General features: G+C 45.8%; 2 protein-coding genes across 2 annotated transcripts in view; both read left to right on the plus strand.

Moving 5' to 3' along the window:
• Positions 1 to 18515, plus strand: part of LOC133569240 (melanoma receptor tyrosine-protein kinase-like) — a 52578-nt gene extending 34063 nt beyond the window's left edge. Inside the window, exons 11-27 of the mRNA XM_061921470.1 lie at positions 210 to 300; positions 377 to 576; positions 655 to 787; positions 854 to 944; positions 2363 to 2520; positions 2590 to 2622; positions 2710 to 2854; positions 2912 to 3034; positions 3116 to 3214; positions 9485 to 9670; positions 12790 to 12945; positions 13003 to 13078; positions 13143 to 13289; positions 13368 to 13465; positions 13531 to 13674; positions 17540 to 17630; positions 17692 to 18515. Of these exons, the coding sequence (XP_061777454.1) occupies positions 210 to 300; positions 377 to 576; positions 655 to 787; positions 854 to 944; positions 2363 to 2520; positions 2590 to 2622; positions 2710 to 2854; positions 2912 to 3034; positions 3116 to 3214; positions 9485 to 9670; positions 12790 to 12945; positions 13003 to 13078; positions 13143 to 13289; positions 13368 to 13465; positions 13531 to 13674; positions 17540 to 17630; positions 17692 to 17981 (2261 nt within the window). The 3' untranslated portion in view covers positions 17982 to 18515. The remainder of the gene's footprint in view (positions 1 to 209; positions 301 to 376; positions 577 to 654; positions 788 to 853; positions 945 to 2362; positions 2521 to 2589; positions 2623 to 2709; positions 2855 to 2911; positions 3035 to 3115; positions 3215 to 9484; positions 9671 to 12789; positions 12946 to 13002; positions 13079 to 13142; positions 13290 to 13367; positions 13466 to 13530; positions 13675 to 17539; positions 17631 to 17691) is intronic.
• Positions 18516 to 19718: 1203 nt separating this feature from the next.
• Positions 19719 to 20476, plus strand: part of sugct (succinyl-CoA:glutarate-CoA transferase) — a 63764-nt gene continuing 63006 nt past the window's right edge. The window contains exon 1 of the mRNA XM_061921471.1: positions 19719 to 19909. Coding sequence (XP_061777455.1) covers positions 19750 to 19909 — 160 coding nt within the window. The 5' untranslated portion in view covers positions 19719 to 19749. The remainder of the gene's footprint in view (positions 19910 to 20476) is intronic.

The following is a 20476-nucleotide window of genomic DNA, read 5'->3' on the forward strand; positions in this document are numbered from 1 at the left end:
GCTAGGCACATTTCAGCGTCAAATTAATGGTCATTGATGTGATTGTAGTCAATCTATAAACACATGTAGCAATTTGACTGTCAGCTATATAAAGTCGACATTCCTTATTAAACTCGTAAAGACTGTCGACGCCGGTGGGCCAAAGTTTGGACACCTCTGACTTATTCCATTTTTTTGGTCCTGAGTTTGAGTATGTTCCTATGTTCCAGGATGCTTGGTGATTACGTCCTGGCCAGTGAACATGACGTCTCTGTCTGTGTTCGAGAACCTGGAGATCATCCGAGGAAGAACCACGTATTCGTAAGACGCCTTCCTGATAGGACTGTGCCGCCCACCTTGGGCCGACTTTTTTCATAGCAATACTGTGTGTCCTCAGAGACCACAGCTTGGTCGTGGTGAATCTCCAGAATCTTCAGTGGCTGGGTCTGCGCTCCCTGCAGGAGGTCAGCGCAGGAAATGTGATCGTGAAGGACAACCCTCAGCTGTGCTACACTCGCAGCGATCAGTGGGGCAACCTCTTCCGATCGCCGGACCAATTAATCAAGCTGAAAAACGTGACGCCGCCCCAACTCTGCCGTGTGTTTAAGAATGTTGTCACCATCGTCATCGCTTGTTGAGCCGCAATCTCAAAACCTTTTTCTGCTCTCCGTGCAGAGCAACAGAACCACACCTGTGACGAGCAGTGTTCAGACCAAGGCTGCTGGGGCCCCGGGCCAACCATGTGTGTCTCCTGCCGCCACTTTGACCGCAGGGGGCGCTGTGTGGCCTTATGCCACTTGCTGCATGGGTAAGGACACGCCCCTCCGCTGATGTCGATCAAGCGGCGACATGCTGACCTGCTGTGTGTGCGCAGGGAGCCCCGGGAGGTGGCGAAAAACAGCAGCTGTGTGGAATGTCACGCCGAGTGTCTGATGATGGACGAGACGCTAACCTGCCACGGAGCGGTGAGTTTTTGAGAACTTGTTAAAGGCCTACTGAAAGCCACTACTACCGACCACGCAGTCTGATAGTTTATATATCAATTATGAAATCTTAACATTGCAACACATGCCAATATGGCCGGGTTAGTTTACTAAATTGCAATTTTAAATTTTGCGCCGAAATATCCTGCTGAAACGTCTCGGTATGATGACGTGTGCGCGTGACGTCACGCATTGTAGAGGACATTTTGGTCCAGCATCGGTCTCAGCTATAAGTCGTCTGTTTTCATCGCATAATTCCACAGTATTCTGGACATCTGTGTTGCTGAATCTTTTGCAATTTGTTCAATGAACAATGGAGACATCAAAGAAGAAAGCTGTAGGTGTGAAGTGAAGTGAATTATATTTATATAGCGCTTTTCTCTAGTGACTCAAAGCACTTTACATAGTGAAACCCAATATCTAAGCTACATTTAAACCAGTGTGGGTGGTCTTGCCCAAGGACACAACGGCAGTGACTAGGATGGCGGAAGCGGGAATCGAACCTGCAACCCTGAAGTTGCTGGCACGGCCGCTCTACCAACCGAGCTATGCCGTGTATTGCGGCCGCCTTCAGCAACACAAACACAGCCGGTGTTTCTTTGTTTACATTCCCGAAAGATGACGGTGAAGCTTTACTATGGAACAGAGCGGTCAAGCGAACACGGTTGGATTGGACCACACACACAAAGTACAGTGTATTATGCAGCGATCATTTCGAAAGATCGTGTTTTGAAGAGGGTCCCTTGCGAAGGGCAGAGATGGGCATCGCCACCACCCGTCGACTGGTGCTGAAGAAAGGTGTGGGGCCGACCTTTAGGTTGTAAATGTACGACCATATAATCTCACCAAAACACTAGTAACACACTAAGCAGATAAGGGATTTTCCAGAATTATCCTAGTAAATTTGTCTAATAACATCTGAAACGCTCCCACTGTTTTTTCTTTTTTTTCTAGTGCTTCACTCTCACTTTCCTCATCCACAAATATTTCATCCTTGCTCAAATTAATGGGGAAATCGTCGCTTTCTCGGTCCGAATCGCTCTCGCTGCTGGTGGCTATGATTATAAACAATGTGAGGATGTGAGGAGCTCCACAACCCGTGACGTAACGCGCATATTGTCTGCTACTTCCGGTACAGGCAAGGCTTTTTTATCAGCACCAAAAGTTGCAAACTTTATCGTTGATGTTCTCTACTAAATTCTTTCAGCAAAAATATGGCAATATCGCGAAATGATCAAGTATGACACATAGAATGGACCTGCTATCCCCGTTTAAATAAGAAAATCTCATTTTAGTAGGCCTTTGACATTAGAATAGAATAGAAAGTACTTTATTGATCCCTGGGGGAAATTCAGCACCATGAAGCTTTGACTCATCTTTCCATCCTCGGCCGCCTGTAGGGTCCTGACCAGTGTTCCCAGTGTGCCCGCTTCAAAGATGGCCTCCACTGTGTGCCGCGATGCCCTCATGGCGTGATGGGGGACAGCGACTTGATGATCTGGAAATACGCCGACGGTGCCGGCCAGTGCCAGCCGTGTCACCAGAACTGCACCGAGGGGTGGGGACTCGTTAAACGCATAAATTGAGTACTTGAGACGTAACTTTGTGTGCTTGTGTCTGTGTGCAGGTGCACAGGTCCTGGACTGTGGGGTTGCTCAGGGTTAGCGAGGATATTCTATTTTATCTCATTGAAAGTCAACATGTCTCAGCAACAGGAAGTTATATGCTTGCTTATTTGTGTCTTCAGAGCGTCCTCGCATTCCACGCTGGCGATGGGCGTGGTCAGCGGGCTCTTGGTTATTGTCCTCCTCGCGGTGGTGGTCTTTGTGTTGCTACGGCGACGGCAAATCAAGAGGAAAAGGACGCTGCGTCGCCTTTTGCAGGAGCGAGAGGTAGGGCGCTCACTGTACGTTGTTGTTGGTGGACTATAAAATGACGTGTGCTTGCAGCTGGTGGAGCCGCTGACCCCCAGTGGCGAGGCCCCCAACCAGGCGATGCTGAGGATGCTGAAGGAGACGGAGCTGAAGAAGATCAGGGTTCTCGGCTCTGGCGCTTTCGGGACCGTATACAAAGTGAGAGACTTTTCCAGAACCTTCTCCAGTTAATCGGGTATAGAGTTATGCAGCGCATGAGAGAATGTTGTGTCCTTCCAGGGTTGGTGGATTCCCAATGGCGAGAACGTGAAGATCCCGGTCGCCATCAAAGTCCTGCGGGAGGCGACGTCGCCCAAAGCCAACAAAGAAATCCTGGACGTAAGCCACCGTTGTCTTGTCAGCCAGTCCCGTGACTATAAGGATGGGAATCGAAAACCGGTTCTTGTTCAGAACTCAATCCCAGTGTATCAATTCCTTGGAACCGCTTGCCAATTTCTTTAACGATTCCCTTAAAGGCCTACTGAAAGCCACTACTACCGACCACGCAGTCTGATAGTTTATATATCAATGATGAAATATTAACATTGCAACACATGCCAATACGGCCTTTTTAGTTCACTAAATTGCGATTTTAAATTACCCGGCGAAGTGTCGTGTTGAAAACGTCGCGGTATGATGACGTGTGACGTCACGCATTGTAGCGGACATTTTGATCCAGCACCAATCACAGCTATAAGTGGTCTGCTTTAATCACATAATTACACAGTATTCTGGACATTTGTGTTGCTGAATCTTTTGCAATTTGTTCAATTAATAATGGCGACGTCAAAGAAGAAAGATGTAGGTGGGAAGCGGTGTATTGCGGCCGCCTTTAGCAACACAAACACAGCCGGTGTTTCATTGTTTACATTCGGGTCTTACCGTAGACATGAGCGGAGAGTTTGCGCCGTCCCTCCTGCAGCTGTGGACTCTCTTGCCTCCTGCCAGCGGTCGCCACCGACTGTCGGATGCTTATACCGTGGTGGGAAAAAAAAAAAAATCTCAGCCCGGCTGCCTTGCCTCATCGAGAAACGTGGCCTCCCTCGGAGACACTGGCGGTCACCACACCCGTGGCCACACCCCTCCGACTTTCAGGTACGACCATATAATCTCACTAAAACACTAGTAACACAATAAGCAGATAAGGGATTTTCCAGAATTATCCTAGTAAATGTGTCTAATAACATCTGAATCGCTCCCACTCCCATCATCTTTATTATTTATTTTTTCTAGTCCTTCACTGTCACTTTCCTCATTCACAAATCTTTCATTCTCGCTCAAATTAATGGGGAAATCGTCGCTTTCTCGGTCCGAACCGCTCTCGCTGCTGGTGGCCATGATTATAAACAATGTTCAGATGTGAGGAGCTCCACAACCCGTGACGTCACGTGCACATCGTCTGCTACTTCCGGTACAGGCAAGGCTTTTTTATTAGCGACCAAAAGTTGCGAACTTTATCGTGGATGTTCTCTACTAAATCCTTTCAGCAAAAATATGGCAATATCGCGAAATGATCAAGTATGACACATAGAATGGACCTGCTATCCCCGTTTAAATAAGAAAATCTCATTTCAGTAGGCCTTTAACGTTGCCACGAATGGGAATGACTGCAAAATGGCGGCCAGGCGGAACAAACGCTCCAAAGTTAGGCTACATTTTACAAGAAAAGATTGCAACATCGCCACTTGTACTAACAGCAAGGCTGCTATTTTATTAAAAGGAGGAAATACGAAACATTTGAACACGCAACATGCAATAACTATAAATGAATGACGCAGCTTTTTAACCGCTTCCATCCCATCCTCGCAAGAGTAACGCTAGCACGTCGTCTGCCGTAAATACAACAGGTACAAACTCACCACCTATCATGTTAGCACTAGTGTATGTTAAACTGAAATGAATGCCTTCTCATCTAGATGAGCATAACGACAGACAGATTACAACTAGCTCTGAGGCGGGCAGCAAGTACTCGCTCCTCTTCTCGTAAGCCACTATATTCTCCTTTCACCGCCGCAGGGAAGAGTACAAGCAGTGATTAAGTTTGCGGTCAAAAGCTTGCAACCGTTTGCCACAGTGCTCCTGATTTTCGAGAGGTGAAGAGTTGCATATTTTCCTGCAGCCACATTTTCACTCACTCGATTATTATATTATACAGGTGAAACTCATGACATTTGAATATTGTGTAAAAGTCCATTCATGTCAGCAATTCAACTTCAAATGTGAAACTAACACGTGATGTTAAGTCATGCAAAGTGAGATATGTCAAGCTTTTAATTATCATAATTTTGATGATCATAGCTTGGAGTTTTTGAAGACCCGACATTTTCTGAAATTTTCAATCGAAGGTTTTCATAAGCGTTTCACCTTGTAAATGTAAACAAACCATTCAATATATTTTCAAAGATTTTTTAAAGTTTTAAAAATGTTACTAAATGTCACACTTACGTAATTCCCACTTTTGTTTATTTTGTTAAATTCTACAAAATAGTATTTATTTCTTATATTGATTTCCCAAAGTGATTTTTTTCATTGCTACGTATGTTCCTCTTGCTATTGGTAAGGTCATGTTACCTGTAAACCAGGGGTGTCCAAACTTTTGGGAATTAAACTAAACACATTTGTGGGCCAAAAGCCCACTGCATGTTAAGTAGTTCTATCTATCTATCTATCTATCTATCTATCTATCTATCTATCTATCTATCTATCTGTCTATCTGTCTATCTGTCTGTCTGTCTGTCTGTCTGTCTGTCTGTCTGTCTGTCTGTCTGTCTGTCTGTCTATCTACATAGACATATATACATATATACACACATATATATATATATACATATACATACATACTGTATATATACACACACACACACACACATATATACAGTCAAGAAACTAAGTATTTGAACACCCTGCTATTTTGCAAGGTCTCCCACTTACAAATCATGGATTGATTGATTGATTGATTGATACTTTTATTAGTAGATTGCACAGTTCAGTACATATTCCGTACAATTGACCACTAAATGGTAACACCCGAATAAGTTTTTCAACTTGTTTAAGTCGGGGTCCACGTTAATCAATTCATGGTAACATGGAGGGGTCTGAAATGTTCACGGTAGGTGCATGTCCACTGAGAGATAACCTAAAAAGAAAAATCCTGAAATCACAATCTATGATTTTTTAACAATGTATTTGTGTGATTCAGCTGAAAATAAGTATTTGAACACCTGTCTATCAGCTAGAATTCTGACCCTCAAAGACCTGTTAGTCCGCCTTTAAAAGTCCTCCTCCACTCCACTGTATTATCCTGAATCAGATGCACCTGTGTGAGGCCGTTAGCTGCATAAAGACACCTGTCCACCCCATACAATCAGTAAGACCCAAACATTCAGCATGGCTAAGAGCAAAGAGCTGTCCAAAGACACCAGAGACAAAATTGTACAACCCCACAAGGATGGAAAGGGCTCTGGAGAAATTGCCAAGCAGCTTGGTGAAAAAAGGTGCACTGTTGGAGCAATCATTAGAAAATGGACGAAGCTAAACATGACGGTCAATCTCAATCAGAGTGGAGCCCCATGCAAGATATCACCTCGTGGGGTCTCAATGATGCTAAAGTGAGAAAGGTGAGGAATCAGCCCAGGACTACACGGCAGGACTTGGTCAATGACCTGAAAAGAGCTGGGACCACTGTTGGTAATACACTAAGACGTCATGGTTTGAAATCATGCATGGCACGGAAGGTTCCCCTGCTTAAACCAGCACATGTTAAGGCCCGTCTAAAGTTTGCCAATGACCTTTTGGATGATCCAGAGGAGTCATGGGAGAAAGTTTTGTGGATAGATGAGACCAAAATTGACCTTTTCGGTCATAATTCCACTGTGCATGTTTGGAGGAAGAAGAATGATGCGTACCATCCCAAGAACACCATCCCTACTGTGAAGCCAGGGGGTGGTAGCATCATGCTTTGGGTGTGTTTTTCTGCTCATGGGACAGGACGACTGTACTGTATTAAGGAGAGGATGACTGCAGCCATGTATTGTGAGATTTTGGCCAAAAACCTCCTTCCTTCAGTCAGATCATTGAAGATGAGTCGTGGCTGGATCTTCCAACATGACAATGACCCAAAGCACAAAGCCAGGAAAACCAAGAAGTGGCTTCGTAAGAATCATATCAAGGTTCTGGAGTGGCCTAGCCAGTCTCCAGACCGAAATCCAATTGAAAATGTTTGGCGGGAGCTGAAAGTTTGTGTTACTCAGCGACAGCCCAGAAACCTGACTGATCTAGAGAAGATCTGTGTGGAGGAGTGGGCCAAATTCCCTCCTGCAGTCTGTGCAAACCTGGTGAAGAACTACAGGAAACGTTTGACCTCTGTAATTGCAAACAAAGGGTACTCCACCAAATATTAATGTTGGTGTTCAAATACTTATTTTCAGCTTTATCACACGAATAAATTGTTAATAAATCATAGATTGTGATTTCTGGATTTTTCTTTTTACGTTATCTATCATACAGTGGACATGCACCTACCGTGAACGTTTTAGACCCCTCCATGATTTCTAAGTGGGAGAACTTGCAAAATAGCAGGGTGTTAAAATACTTATTTTCTTCACTGTATATATACATATAGGTACATATTAGATTAATACAATGGATATAATTATTATAATTGGGTGTTAAGAATATGTGAAAGTATGACACCTACCTTGTTTACGACCTCAGTTTTTTATCAGAAATATTAAGCAGCTACTGTAAAATGAACATGGATAAGTGTTGAGAGAGTGTTTTGCCTTTTTCCTGTCATGCATTGATTTAAATGGTTTTGAATAGTTTATGGACGTTTTTTATAATGGTAAATGGGTTATACTTGGGTCCGTTCCCTGTACGATCAGTGCCAGAGCTTGGTCCGCATTGCCGGCAGTAAGTCGAACACATTTCCAGTGAGGGTTGGACTCCGCCAAGGCTGTCCTTTGTCACCGATTCTGTTCATAACTTTTATGGACAGAATTTCTAGGCGCAGTCAAGGCGTTGAGGGGTTCCGGTTTGGTAACCGCAGGATTAGGTCTCTGCTTTTTGCAGATGATGTGGTCCTGATGGCTTCATCTGACCGGGATCTTCAGCTCTCGCTGGATCGGTTCGCAGCCGAGTGTGAAGCGACCGGAATGAGAATCAGCACCTCCAAGTCCGAGTCCATGGTTCTCGCCCGGAAAAGGGTGGAGTGCCATCTCCGGGTTGGGGAGGAGACCCTGCCCCAAGTGGAGGAGTTCAAGTACCTAGGAGTCTTGTTCACGAGTGAGGGAAGAGTGGATCGTGAGATCGACAGGCGGATCGGTGCGGCGTCTTCAGTAATGCGGACGTTGTACCGGTCCGTTGTGGTGAAGAAGGAGCTGAGCCGGAAGGCAAAGCTCTCAATTTACCGGTCGATCTACGTTCCCATCCTCACCTATGGTCATGAGCTTTGGGTCATGACCGAAAGGATAAGATCACGGGTACAAGCGGCCGAAATGAGTTTCCTCCGCCGTGTGGCGGGGCTCTCCCTTAGAGATAGGGTGAGAAGCTCTGCCATCCGGGAGGAACTCAAAGTAAAGCCGCTGCTCCTTCACATCGAGAGGAGCCAGATGAGGTGGTTCGGGCATCTGGTCAGGATGCCACCCGAACGCCTCCCTAGGGAGGTGTTTAGGGCACGTCCAACCGGTAGGAGGCCACGGGGAAGACCCAGGACACGTTGGGAAGACTATGTCTCCCGGCTGGCCTGGGAACGCCTCGGGATCCCCCGGGAAGAGCTAGACGAAGTGGCTGGGGAGAGGGAAGTCTGGGTTTCCCTGCTTAGGCTGTTGCCACCGCGACCCGACCTCGGATAAGCGGAAGATGATGGATGGATGGATGGATGGATGGGTTATACTTGTATAGCGCTTTTCTACCCCTTTTTAAGGAGCCAAAAGCGCTTTGACAGTATTTCCACATTCGCCCATTCACACACACATTCACACACTGACGGTGGGAGCTGCCATGCAAGGCGCTCACCAGGTCCCATCAGGAGCAAGGGTGTAGTGTCTTGCCCAAGGACACAACGGACGTGACTTAAGTGATAACTAACGTGATAATACCCACAAAGTTCAGTGAGGAGGTCGTGTGTGACCATGTGTGTTGACGTTTTTGTGTTGGTTGCATTTTCTTTTGCGCCATGACCAAGGAAGGTTGTTTGAATCAGGTCATATAAGTAAATGCTGTGCTCATGAACACCTTCGCGTACAATTCATGGTCATAAACCCCGATTCACTCACATTGTCCACAAGATGGTGGCAACTTCATAATGATCATTGTCTGAAATTAATGACAAAATACCCACCGGCCATGTTCATAATTAAACTCATGACAACCTGCAGGCCTGACTGAAGACACCGGCGAGCCACAAATGGCTCACGAGCCGCAGGTTGTACACCCTGCTCTAAACTAAACAGTTGTTGCTAATCCACCTGTTTGTTCTCTTTTTTCCTCAATCATTTTCGATGAGAGAACCGACATGGAACTGAATCGTTAAGCAGAATCAAAAGTGGAATCGGAACGAGAAAACCTTATTTATTTCCACTCCTAACGGTGACTATGATTTGTTTGTAGGAGGCGTACGTGATGGCGAGGGTGGACCACCCTCACGTGTGTCGCCTGCTGGGGATCTGCCTGACGTCGTCCGTGCAGCTGGTGACTCAGCTGATGGCGTACGGCTGCCTCCTGGACTACGTGCGACACCACCAAGAGAACGTGGGCGCTCAGTGGCTGCTCAACTGGTGCGTCCAGATAGCCAAGGTGAGCGCTGTCAGGAGAAAGCCCTTATTGGCTTCTGGAGAAGTAGGCAACGCGACAGCTTGACTTTTATCTTTATCCCCTTGTGTTTTACGGGAAAGTGCATATTAACGGATATAAACATGTAAATGTGCCAGATTGAAGCCAGAAGCTCATTTTCATGCTGGTTGATGGTACACACTGTACAAAAAACTGCATGAAAATAAAAAAATATCAAACATGTACTTACAAATCCCACAACACAAGCATCAGACGTCATAACAGAGATGTGACGTTCATGAACGAATCGAGTCTTGGGACCGGTTCTTTTATGTACACGATGACAACCCATTCCCTGTTGCAAGCCGTTCGTTTGGGCGCCGTTTTTTTATGCACATGCAACGATAGCGCCGGCAATTGCCCACGCCACATGAAAATGAGTCATAATTAAACATTTTTAAAAAATAAAATAAATTAATAATTACATTTTTTTTGGTTATTATTTTAAATATATATATATATATATATATATATATATATATATATGTGTGTATATGTATATATATATGCATATATGTATATTATTTGTATGTATGTGTATATATATATGTGTGTGTGTGTGTGTGTGTGTGTGTGTGTGTGTGTGTGTGTATATATATATATATTTATATATATATATATATATATATATATATATATATATATACACACACGCACCAGCGGTGAGGAATGTCAAGCTGAAGAAAGAGACCTATTGGGCTCTTTTGGCTCATAGGACTCCGGAGGCAGGAGGCAGCCGACAGGTACCGACAGGCTAAGCACTGTGCGGCTTCAGCGGTTGCAGAGGCAAAAACTTGGACATGGGAGGAGTTCGGGGAAGCCATGGAAAACAAATTCCAGACTGCTTTGAAGCGATTCTGGACTACCATCCGCCGCCTCAGGAAGGGGAAACAGTGCACTGTCCACACCGTGTATGGTGCGGATGGTGTTCTGCTGACCTCGACTGCGGATGTTGTGGATAGGTGGAGGGAATACTTCGAAGACCTCCTCAATCCTACCAACACGTCTTCCAATGAGGAAGCAGTGCCTGGGGAATCTGTCGTGTGCTCTCCTATTTCTGGGGCTGAGGTTGCTGAGGTAGTTAAAATGCTCCTTGGTGGCAAGGCCCCGGGGGTAGATGAGATCTGCCCAGAGTTCCTTAAGGCTCTGGATGCTGTTGGGCTGTCTTTGTTGACAAGACTCTGCAACATCACGTGGACATCGGGGGCGGTACCTCTGGATTGGCAGACCGGGGTGGTGGTCCCTCTCTTTAAGAAGGGGGACCGGAGGGTGTGTTCCAACTATCGTGGGATCACACTCCTCAGCCTTCCCAGTAAGGTCTTTTCAGGTGTACTGGAGAGGAGGAACAGTGTGGTTTTCGTCCTGGTCGTGGAACTGTGGACCAGCGCTATACTCCCGGCAGGGTCCTTCAGGGTGCATGGGAGTTTGCCCAACCAGTCTACATGTGCTTTGTGGACTTGGAGAAGGCATTCGACCGAGAGTGTTCAGAGAGTATTGGGTAACGGACTGTCTGATGGTGGCGGTCCGCTCCCTGTATGATCAGTGTCAGAGCTTGGTCCGCATCGCCGGCAGTAAGTCAAACCAATTTCCATTGAGGGTTGGAACTCCGCCAAGGCTGCCCTTTGTCACCGACTCTGTTCATAACTTTTATGGACAGAATTTCTAGACGCAGTCAGGGTGTTGAGGGTATCTGGTTTGGTGGCTGCAGGATTAGGTTTTTGCTTTTTGCAGATGATGTGGTCCTGATGGCTTCATCTGGCCAAGATCTTCAGCTCTCACTGGATCGGTTTGCAGCCGAGTGTGAAGCGACAAGGATGAGAATCAGCACCTCCAAGTCCGAGTTCATAGTTCTGGCCCGGAAATTGTGGAGTGCCATCTCTGGGTTGGGGAGGAGATTTTGGCCCAAGTGGAGGAGTTCAAGTACCTCTCAGTCTTGTTCATGAGTGAGGGAAGAGTGGATGGTGAGGTCGACAGCGTCTTCAGTAATGCGGACACTGTATCGATCCGTTGTGGTGAAGAAGGAGCTGAGCCGGAAGGCAAAACTCTTAATCCGGTAGATTTACGTTCCCATTCTCACCTATGGTCATGAGCTTTGGGTTATGACCGAAAAGACAAGATCACGGGTTCAAGTGGCCGAAATGAGCTTCCGGCGCCGGGTGGTGGGGCTCTCCCTTAGCGAGAGGAGCCAGATGAAGTGGTTCGAGCATCTGGTCAGGATGCCACCCGAACGGCTCCGTAGGGAGGCGTTTCGGGCACGTCCGACCGGTAGGAGGCCATGGGGAAGACCCAGGACACGTTGGGAAGACTATGTCTCCCGGCTGGACAAATTGGCTGGGGAGAGGGAAGTCTGGGCTTCACGGCTTAGGCTGGTGCCCCCGCGACCCGATCTCAGATAAGCGGTAGAAGATGGATGGATGGATAGTCAATCATAGAACTGGCATCCAATGTTGTTAAAAATGTATTGATTTTGAATAGAATCATTACCCCCAAGAATCAAATGGAACCTTGTGGTGCCCAAAGATTCTCGGACCGAGTAATTTATATGAGAAGTGCAAAAACATCATAGCAGCTAAGTCTGAAAAATCTCCTTGTTTGTGCAAAATTGTATAAGTTATGTTTTACAACCTTAGAGACCATTTTAGTATGACTTTAACCTCACTGACTACCTTCAGCTCTTTCTCTCTAAAGAATACATTAATTCAAGAAATGTTTACGGTAATGCCTTTTTTGTAAATAACGTACACACACGTTTTTTTGCAAGTTTAATAATAGGCAAGATATATTAAGTCAGCGGTGCACAGTAGGAAGGGTATTCATATGGCCCCATATTACCTGACATATAAAACGTGACAAATTGGGGGGTGCACTATCCCCTTCAGCCACCAGATGGCAGTTGAGTGATGAATATCTCAAAATGAGTTTCATGCCAACTCCAACTTTGATCAAAGTGTCATTTGCAATGAAGAGTGACGCTTTCCGTCATTTCTAGCAGACTGCTTTGCAAAATGGTCCCTGGATTGATCCTTGAGGAACCCCTGCATTTCAGTTTATAAGAGATGATCTCACCCCATTGACCTGTGCAGGGCATGAGCTACCTTGAAGAGCGCCACCTGGTACACCGGGACCTGGCCGCGAGGAACGTCCTGGTGAAAACTCCCAATCATGTCAAGATCACAGATTTTGGCCTGGCCAAACTTCTGACGGCGGACGAGAAGGAGTACCACTCTGACGGAGGAAAGGTGCGTTTCGCTGTGACGCTAAGCTAGGATAACATGCATTAAATGGGTTCTGCTCAGGTTCCTATCAAGTGGATGGCCCTGGAGTCCATCCTCCAGTGGACCTACACACACCAGAGTGATGTCTGGAGTTACGGTAAGTCAGGCCACGCCCTCATTTCACCTGACGCCACCCACCTGTCCATCAACTTTCTCTCCAGGCGTCACCGTGTGGGAGCTGATGACGTTCGGCTCCAAGCCGTACGACAGCATCCCGGCCAGCGAGGTGGCGTCCGTCCTGGAGCGAGGCGAGCGCCTGCCGCAGCCGCCCATCTGCACCATCGACGTCTACATGCTGATGGTCAAGTGTAAGCGGGGGGAACACCGGGGACGCTAAACCCGCAAAAGGAGGCGGGTCCATTCAAGAGCAACGTCTGTGTCCGCAGGTTGGATGATCGACCCGTCCAGTCGACCCAGGTTCAGGGAACTCGTCGTGGAGTTCTCCAAGATGGCTCGGGATCCGTCCAGGTACCTGGTCCTGCAGGTAAATTAGCGGTATTATCCTTGGTGACCTAAACCTTGGCTCCAACAGTCTTGTTTGTTTGTCAGTGTGACCCGCCCAGCCCATCCGACGGCAGGTTCTACTCCCGCCTGCTTAGCTCGGACGACACCGACGATGTTGTGGACGTCGAGGAGTACTTGCTGCCCCACAAAGGCCCTGGTAACCATAGCAACGCTGTCTGCAGAGCCACGGTAAGCACCTTTATGCACAGTACTGAATCTGCACTTTTAAAGGTTTTTAATAACTTGCTTTTAATGTCTGATTCTGGCAGCTCCGCCATTTTAGTGCTTTTAGATCTTACAGCTGCCTTTGACATAGTCGACCACAACATTCTTTTAGACCGCCTGAGAGACTGTGTGGGTGTCAGGGGGACTGCCTTACTGTGGTTCAGATCCTACCTGTCTGAGAGGTCCTTCTCTGTCAGGCTGGGGGACAACACCTCTTCTTCTGCCTTACTGCTTTACTGTGGTGTCCCCCAGGGATCTATTTTAGGCCCCATTCTGGTTTCCTTATACATTCTCCCTCTTGGAGAGATTTTCAAGAAACATGGAGTGTTCTATCACTTTTATGCAGATGACTGCCAAATTTATATGCCAATTTCCAAAGGCCACGGCCCCCTGACACCCCTTCTTAACTGTCTATGCGACGTCAAGGCTTGGTTAGCCCAGAATTTTTTAATAATGAACATACTTGCCAACCCTACCGGATTTTCCAGGAGACTCCCAGGCTTCACGGTGGCAGAGGGGTTAGTGCGTCTGCCTCACAATACGAAGGCCCTGCAGTCCTGGGTTCAAATCCAGGCTCGGGATCTTTCTGTGTGGAGTTTGCATGTTCTCTCCGTGACTGCGTGGGTTCCCTCCGGGTACTCCGGCTTCCTCCCACTTCCAAAGACATGCACCTGGGGATAAGTTGATTGGCAACACTAAATTGGCCCTAGTGTGTGAATGTGAGTGTGAATGTTGTCTGTCTATCTGTGTTGGCCCTGCGATGAGGTGGCGACTTGTCCAGGGTGTACCCCGCCTTCCGCCCGATTGTAGCTGAGATAGGCGCCAGCGCCCCCCGCGACCCCGAAAGGGAATAAGCGGTAGAAAATGGATGGATGGATGGATCCCGAAATTCAGCACCTCTCCCGAAAACCTCCCGGAACAAATTTTCTCCCGAAATTCAAGTTCTTCATGCAGACCTGAGTGGGGACAGCCTGTTTTCACGTCCGCTTTCCCACAATATAAACAGCTTGCCTGTCCAATCACGTAACAACATCTACGGATTTTAATAAAAAAACTGCACACACAAGGAGACGAAGCAGAAGAAAGAAGAAGTTACAGCCATGGCGACGCCGTATTCAAGGGTGATGGGTCAAATGCAGAGAATAATTTCGCCACACCAAGAGTGTGTGACAATCATTAAGAAAAAAAAAAAATAGTGATTCTATGTTGTCTTTTGCCATTTCCTGGTGAATGTTGGCTATAGCGTTATAGGGTTGCTTTTTGATTGGCCAACGATTTACGTGGTTTTGCGCACCTGATGGCAAATGACTCTCCCTAGTACGTACATGGCAGAACAAAGGTTACTCAAATAGTTTTTTTTTTTTTTAGTAACCAGCAAGCACAATACAGTTAGTAGAACAACTGTGTTTGTATTTGACAGGTGCCATCTGAAATTCAACTATTTCTTTTATTTATATATATAATAAAATAAATATATATAGCTAGAATTCACAGAAAGTCAAGTATTTCATACATATATATATATATATATATATATATATATATATACATATATATATATATATGAAATAACGGTATATATGAAATACTCGAGTTGGTGAATTGTGGATGTAAATATACTCCTCCCCTCTTAACCACGCCCCCTGCCCATGCCCCAACCACACCTTTGCCCCACCCCCGACCACGCCCTCCACCCCCCACCTCCCGAAATCGGAGGTCTCAAGGTTGGCAAGTATGATAATGAATGAGGGAAAAATGGAAATTTCAGTTTTTGGTCAGGCCCTCACTGACTTGGGACCATTGCAAAATGATGTGCGTCCCAAAGTCACCAGCCTTGGCGTCACTATAGACAGCCATTTTAAATTTGACAAACACGTCAATGGCGTTTTAAAATCGTGTTTTTATCATCATCGTCTTTTAGTAAAGGTATAACCGTTTTTATCTTTTAACCTTTTTGAACAAGTCGTGCATGCTTTTATTTCAACTACTGCAATGCACTTTATGCTGGCAGCAGCCAAAAAGCTCTCTCCCGGTTGCAGTTAGTCCAGAACGCGACAGGGGCCAGGAAACGCCAGCATATAACCCCAATTCTTCAGAGTTTGCACTGGCTCCCTGTTCATCTTAAAATTGATTTTAAAACATTGCTGTTTGTTTTTAAATATTTACATGGACTGGCACCTCAGTATATCTCGGACCTCATCCAAATTTATACTCCTGCGCGCGCTCTGAGGTCCGAGAGCCAGCTCCAGCTCATGGTGCCTAAGACCAGACTTAAGACCAGGGGAGACAGGGCCTTCACTGTGGTCGGCCCTAAGCTCTGGAACACTCTGCCCCTCCATGTTCAAACTGCTTCCACAGTGGAGGGTTTTAAGTCTCATCTTAAGACCCACTTTTATTCTTTGGCTTTTAACACTACATGAGTTGTGTGGTCCTCGGTCCTCTGTGTTTTTTTATACATTTTGATTTTTATTTTACTGTTTTAATTGCTTTTACCCTTTAAAATTGTTTTTAATCGTATTCATTTTTATATTGGTTTTATATTTATTTATTTTTTGTTTTTATTCAGTCATTGTTGGAGCATAATATTGTTTTTAATATGGCATAGCTCGGTTGGTAGAGCGGCCGTGCCAGCAACTTGAGGGTTGCAGGTTCGATTCCCGCTTCCGCCATCCTAGTCACTGCCGTTGTGTCCTTGGGCAAGACACTTTACCCACCTGCTCCCAGTGCCACCCACACTGGTTTAAATGTAACTTAGATATTGGGTTTCACTATGTAAAGCGCTTTGAGTCACTAGAAAAAAGCGCTATATAAATCTAATTCACTTCACTTTAATATTGTTTTTAACATAGCTGTGCAGCACTTTGGAAATTTTCTTGTTGTTTAAATGTGCTATATAAATAAAGTGGATTGGATTCACTGGATCGGTTCGCAGCTGAGTGTGAAGTGACCGGAATGAGAACCAGCACCTCCAAGTCTGAGTCGATGGTTCTCGCCCGGAAAAGGGTGGAGTTCCATCTCCGGGTTGGGGAGGAGACCCTGCCCCAAGTGGAGGAGTTCAAGTACCTCTGAGTCTTGTTCACGAGTGGGGGAAGAGTGGATCGTGAGATCGACAGGCGGATCGGTGCGGCGTCTTCAGTAATGCGGACGTTTTATCGATCCGTTGTGGTGAAGAAGGAGCTGAGCCGGAAGGCAAAGCTCTCAATTTACCGGTCGATCTACGTTCCCATCCTCACCTATGGTCATGAGCTTTGGGTCATGACCAAAAGGACGAGATCACGGGTACAAGCGGCCGAAATGAGTGTCCTCCGCCGTGTGGTGGGGCTCTCCCTTAGAGATAGGGTGAGAAGCTCTGCCATCCGGATGGAACTCAAAGTAAACCCGCTGCTCCTCCACTTGGAGAGGAACCAGATGAGGTGGTTCGGGCATCTGGTCAGGATGCCACCCGAACACTTTAGGGCACGTCCAACCAGTAGGACCACGTTGGGAAGACTACGTCTCCCGGCTGGCCTGGGAACGCCTCCCCGGGAAGAGCTAGACAAAGTGGCTGGGGAGAGGGAAGTCTGTGCTTCCCTGCTTAGGCTGCTGCCCCCGCGACCCGACCTCGGATAAGCGGAAGAAGACGGATGGATGGATTTATTTATTTTTTGTTTTAATTCAGTCATTGGTGGAGCATAATATTGTTTTTAATATTGTTTTTAACATGGCTGTGCAGCACTTTGGAAATGTTCTTGCTGTTTAAATGTGTTGTATAAATAAAGTGGATTGGACTGGATTGATTTATTTCAAAAGGACATTACACCGGCGCTTTGACCCGTTTCTGTGTCTGCAGGCTCATCCGACGCGCACAAACAGCCTCGCCATGCGTTACATCAGCGACCCCACAGGCAACATGGCCGACCAAGTTGACCTCAGCGTTCACAGTAATCACACATGTAGCACTTCACAAAGTGGAGGACATGACTCAGCGATGTTTGCTTGCAGAGTACATCAACCAGGCTGAGAGCGGCCTCGCAGATGTCCACAATCCCAACTACGAGGACCTGAGTCTGGCGTGGGGTGTCTCCTCGCCACCCTTCCTGCCAGAGGACCGAAAAGCCACGGAGGGACCCGAGTACTTAAACACAGCTCAAAGCTCGCTGCCCCGCATGGCGAGCCTGGACAACCCAGACTACCAGGGCGACTTCCTGCCTCTGGCCTCGCCCTCTAACACGGGTGCAGGCGACCACGAGTACCTGGGCCTGGCCGGTGCAATGCAGACTTCTGTCTGCTAGGGGGCGGTACCTGCTCAATGTGACTATACTGACACTGGTTTTAGTTGGTGGTGCATCCAGCAACAACTGAACAGGAACAGACTTGAATCTTCCAAGTCTTCCCTGGTGCATGAATTCAGTCACATGATCAACAAGTTTGTTGAGCACTCAAAATGTTGTTGCAAGTTGTCGTGTTGTTCATGTATCGTGTATGAATGTTGACCACAATGAGCCAAACACTGCTCAACATCACTGATGTTGACATTTTCATGTAAGTAGCTTTTAAAAAAAAAAAAAAAAAACATAATTTATGCCAATTGTTTATGAAGCCACTTTGAAAGAAGCCCTGTTGTTTTTATTATTCGTGAAACGTCAAAAGTGTGTTTTATACTTGTACATTTTACCATGTGGTAGTCAGGTGTAATTGTGATTGTGTCCACTTAGTGGCGCTGCAAGATAACTTAACACAACTCATTGGAAGAACACTTCCCATCAAACATTCCAGACTTTTTAACTGTTTTCACGAGAAATAAAATGTTCTCCTGTTTAGCTTCACTCACTGGTTTGTTTTGAAAAGCTTGTACCGGAAAAAGGCGCCAGAATGTCAACAATGACATACCGTATTTCCTTGAATTGCCGCCGGGGGGCTAATTAATTTAAAACCTCTTCTCACTCCTGCGCTTACCAAAGGCGTGCGGTAAAAGTAAGCATGCGCTAATTATTTTACAACCTCTTCTTACTCCGACACTTACCAAAGGCATGCAGTAAAAATTTGAGTGTGATGTAAGCTTAGACCTTAAATCCTACTGAATGGCTCTTAATCTTCTTCCCTTTATGCAATTTCAAATTACCGGTATTGAAATCAGCCGGCTCCATTTTAAAAATGATGACAAGGGAAGTGTCACTTGTGACGTCACAAGTTTGACCAGGCGGTAGTACTTAGCATGCGCTAATTATTTTGCGAAGCAAGTTTAATTCAAAGCAGGCGCACACTATATGCCCTGCGGCAATTCAAGGAAATACGGTGAGTTAACAAAACTCATAGGAAGAACACTTCCTATCAAACAATTTTACGTTTTAACTGTTTTCACAAGAAATAAAATGTTCTCCTCTTTAGCGTCAGTCACTGGTTTATTTTGAAAAGCTTGACCGGAAAAGGCGCCAGAATATCGACAAGTGCATAAATTAACACAACTCATAGGAAAAACGCTTCCTATCAAACAATAAGACGTTTTAACTGTTTTCACGAGAAATAAAATGTTCTCCTCTTTAGCTTCACTCACTGGTTTATTTTGAAAAGCTTGTACCGGAAATGGCGCTAGAATATCGACAAGGGCATAAATTAACACAACTCATTGGAAGAACGCTTTACCATCAAACAATTTGACGTTTTAACTGTTTTCACGAGAAATAAAATGTTTTCCTCTTTAGCATCACTCACTGGTTTATTTTGAAAAGCTTGACCGGAAAAGGCGGCAGAATATCGACAAGGGCATACATTAACACAATTCATTGGAAGAACGCTTTACCATCAAACAATTTGACGTTTTAACTGTTTTCACGAGAAATAAAATGTTCTCCTCTTTAGCGTCACTCACTGGTTTATTTTGAAAACCTTGTACCGGAAATGAGCGCCAGAATGTCGACAATAACGTAAGTTATCACAACTCATTCAAGAACGCTTCCCGTCAACCAATCAGATGTTTTACCTCAAAATAAAATGTTCTCCTGTTTAGCTTGACTCGCTGTGGTTTATTCTGAAAAGCTTGTACCGGAAAAAGGCGCCAGAATGTCTGCATTGACATTAGCAGGGGGCAAAATGTCGCTCCGTATATCCTCGTCCAAACGCCTGTGGGCAGTTTGTTCCCCAGGTCTTGTCTCTCTGACACCGAGGAATAAAAGTATGAAAGTTTCAACTGGTGGACGGTGGCTGTCCCACACCGGAACAGGTACCAACAACATAAAACTAGAAGCCTATTGTTTATGAATAAATTAATCAGCAGGTCGAAGTCTGAGTCGTCAAGCTAGTCGCACGCGGACAATTGAAGTCGTCGTCGTCAGTGTTTCCTGTTGGGTCTTATTTTCCAACAATTGACTGCAAACACCAAGCGTTATACATCAGTTTGTCAATGATTGTTACATTTTATTGATATTAACTCATTGTGGCACGCTTTAGAGTTTAGAATCCTTCGACAAAGTAATTAGAAGTTGATTGACTCGTGAAGTACTTCTTCTACAAGCAAATAAAACACACATGCCACATTTCGCAGCCACAGTGCCACCTGTTGGCCAGAATTGGAACTGGCGTGCTTCATAAGCGGTAAGGTCAAATCAATGGAGGTTAATTGGTGTCTTTATCACGAAAGGTTTTTTTTTTAGGTTTGACTTTTGTAAGTTGATTTTTTGCTAACGATTTAAGTGAATAAACATGTGGGAGCAAAGTTTTTGTTTAAAAATGTTCGTTAAAGGCCTACTGAAATGCGATTTTCTTATTTAAACGGGGATAGCAGGTCCAT

The sequence above is a fragment of the Nerophis ophidion genome, linkage group LG15 (assembly GCF_033978795.1).
Source record: "Nerophis ophidion isolate RoL-2023_Sa linkage group LG15, RoL_Noph_v1.0, whole genome shotgun sequence".
NCBI lineage: Eukaryota > Metazoa > Chordata > Actinopteri > Syngnathiformes > Syngnathidae > Nerophis > Nerophis ophidion.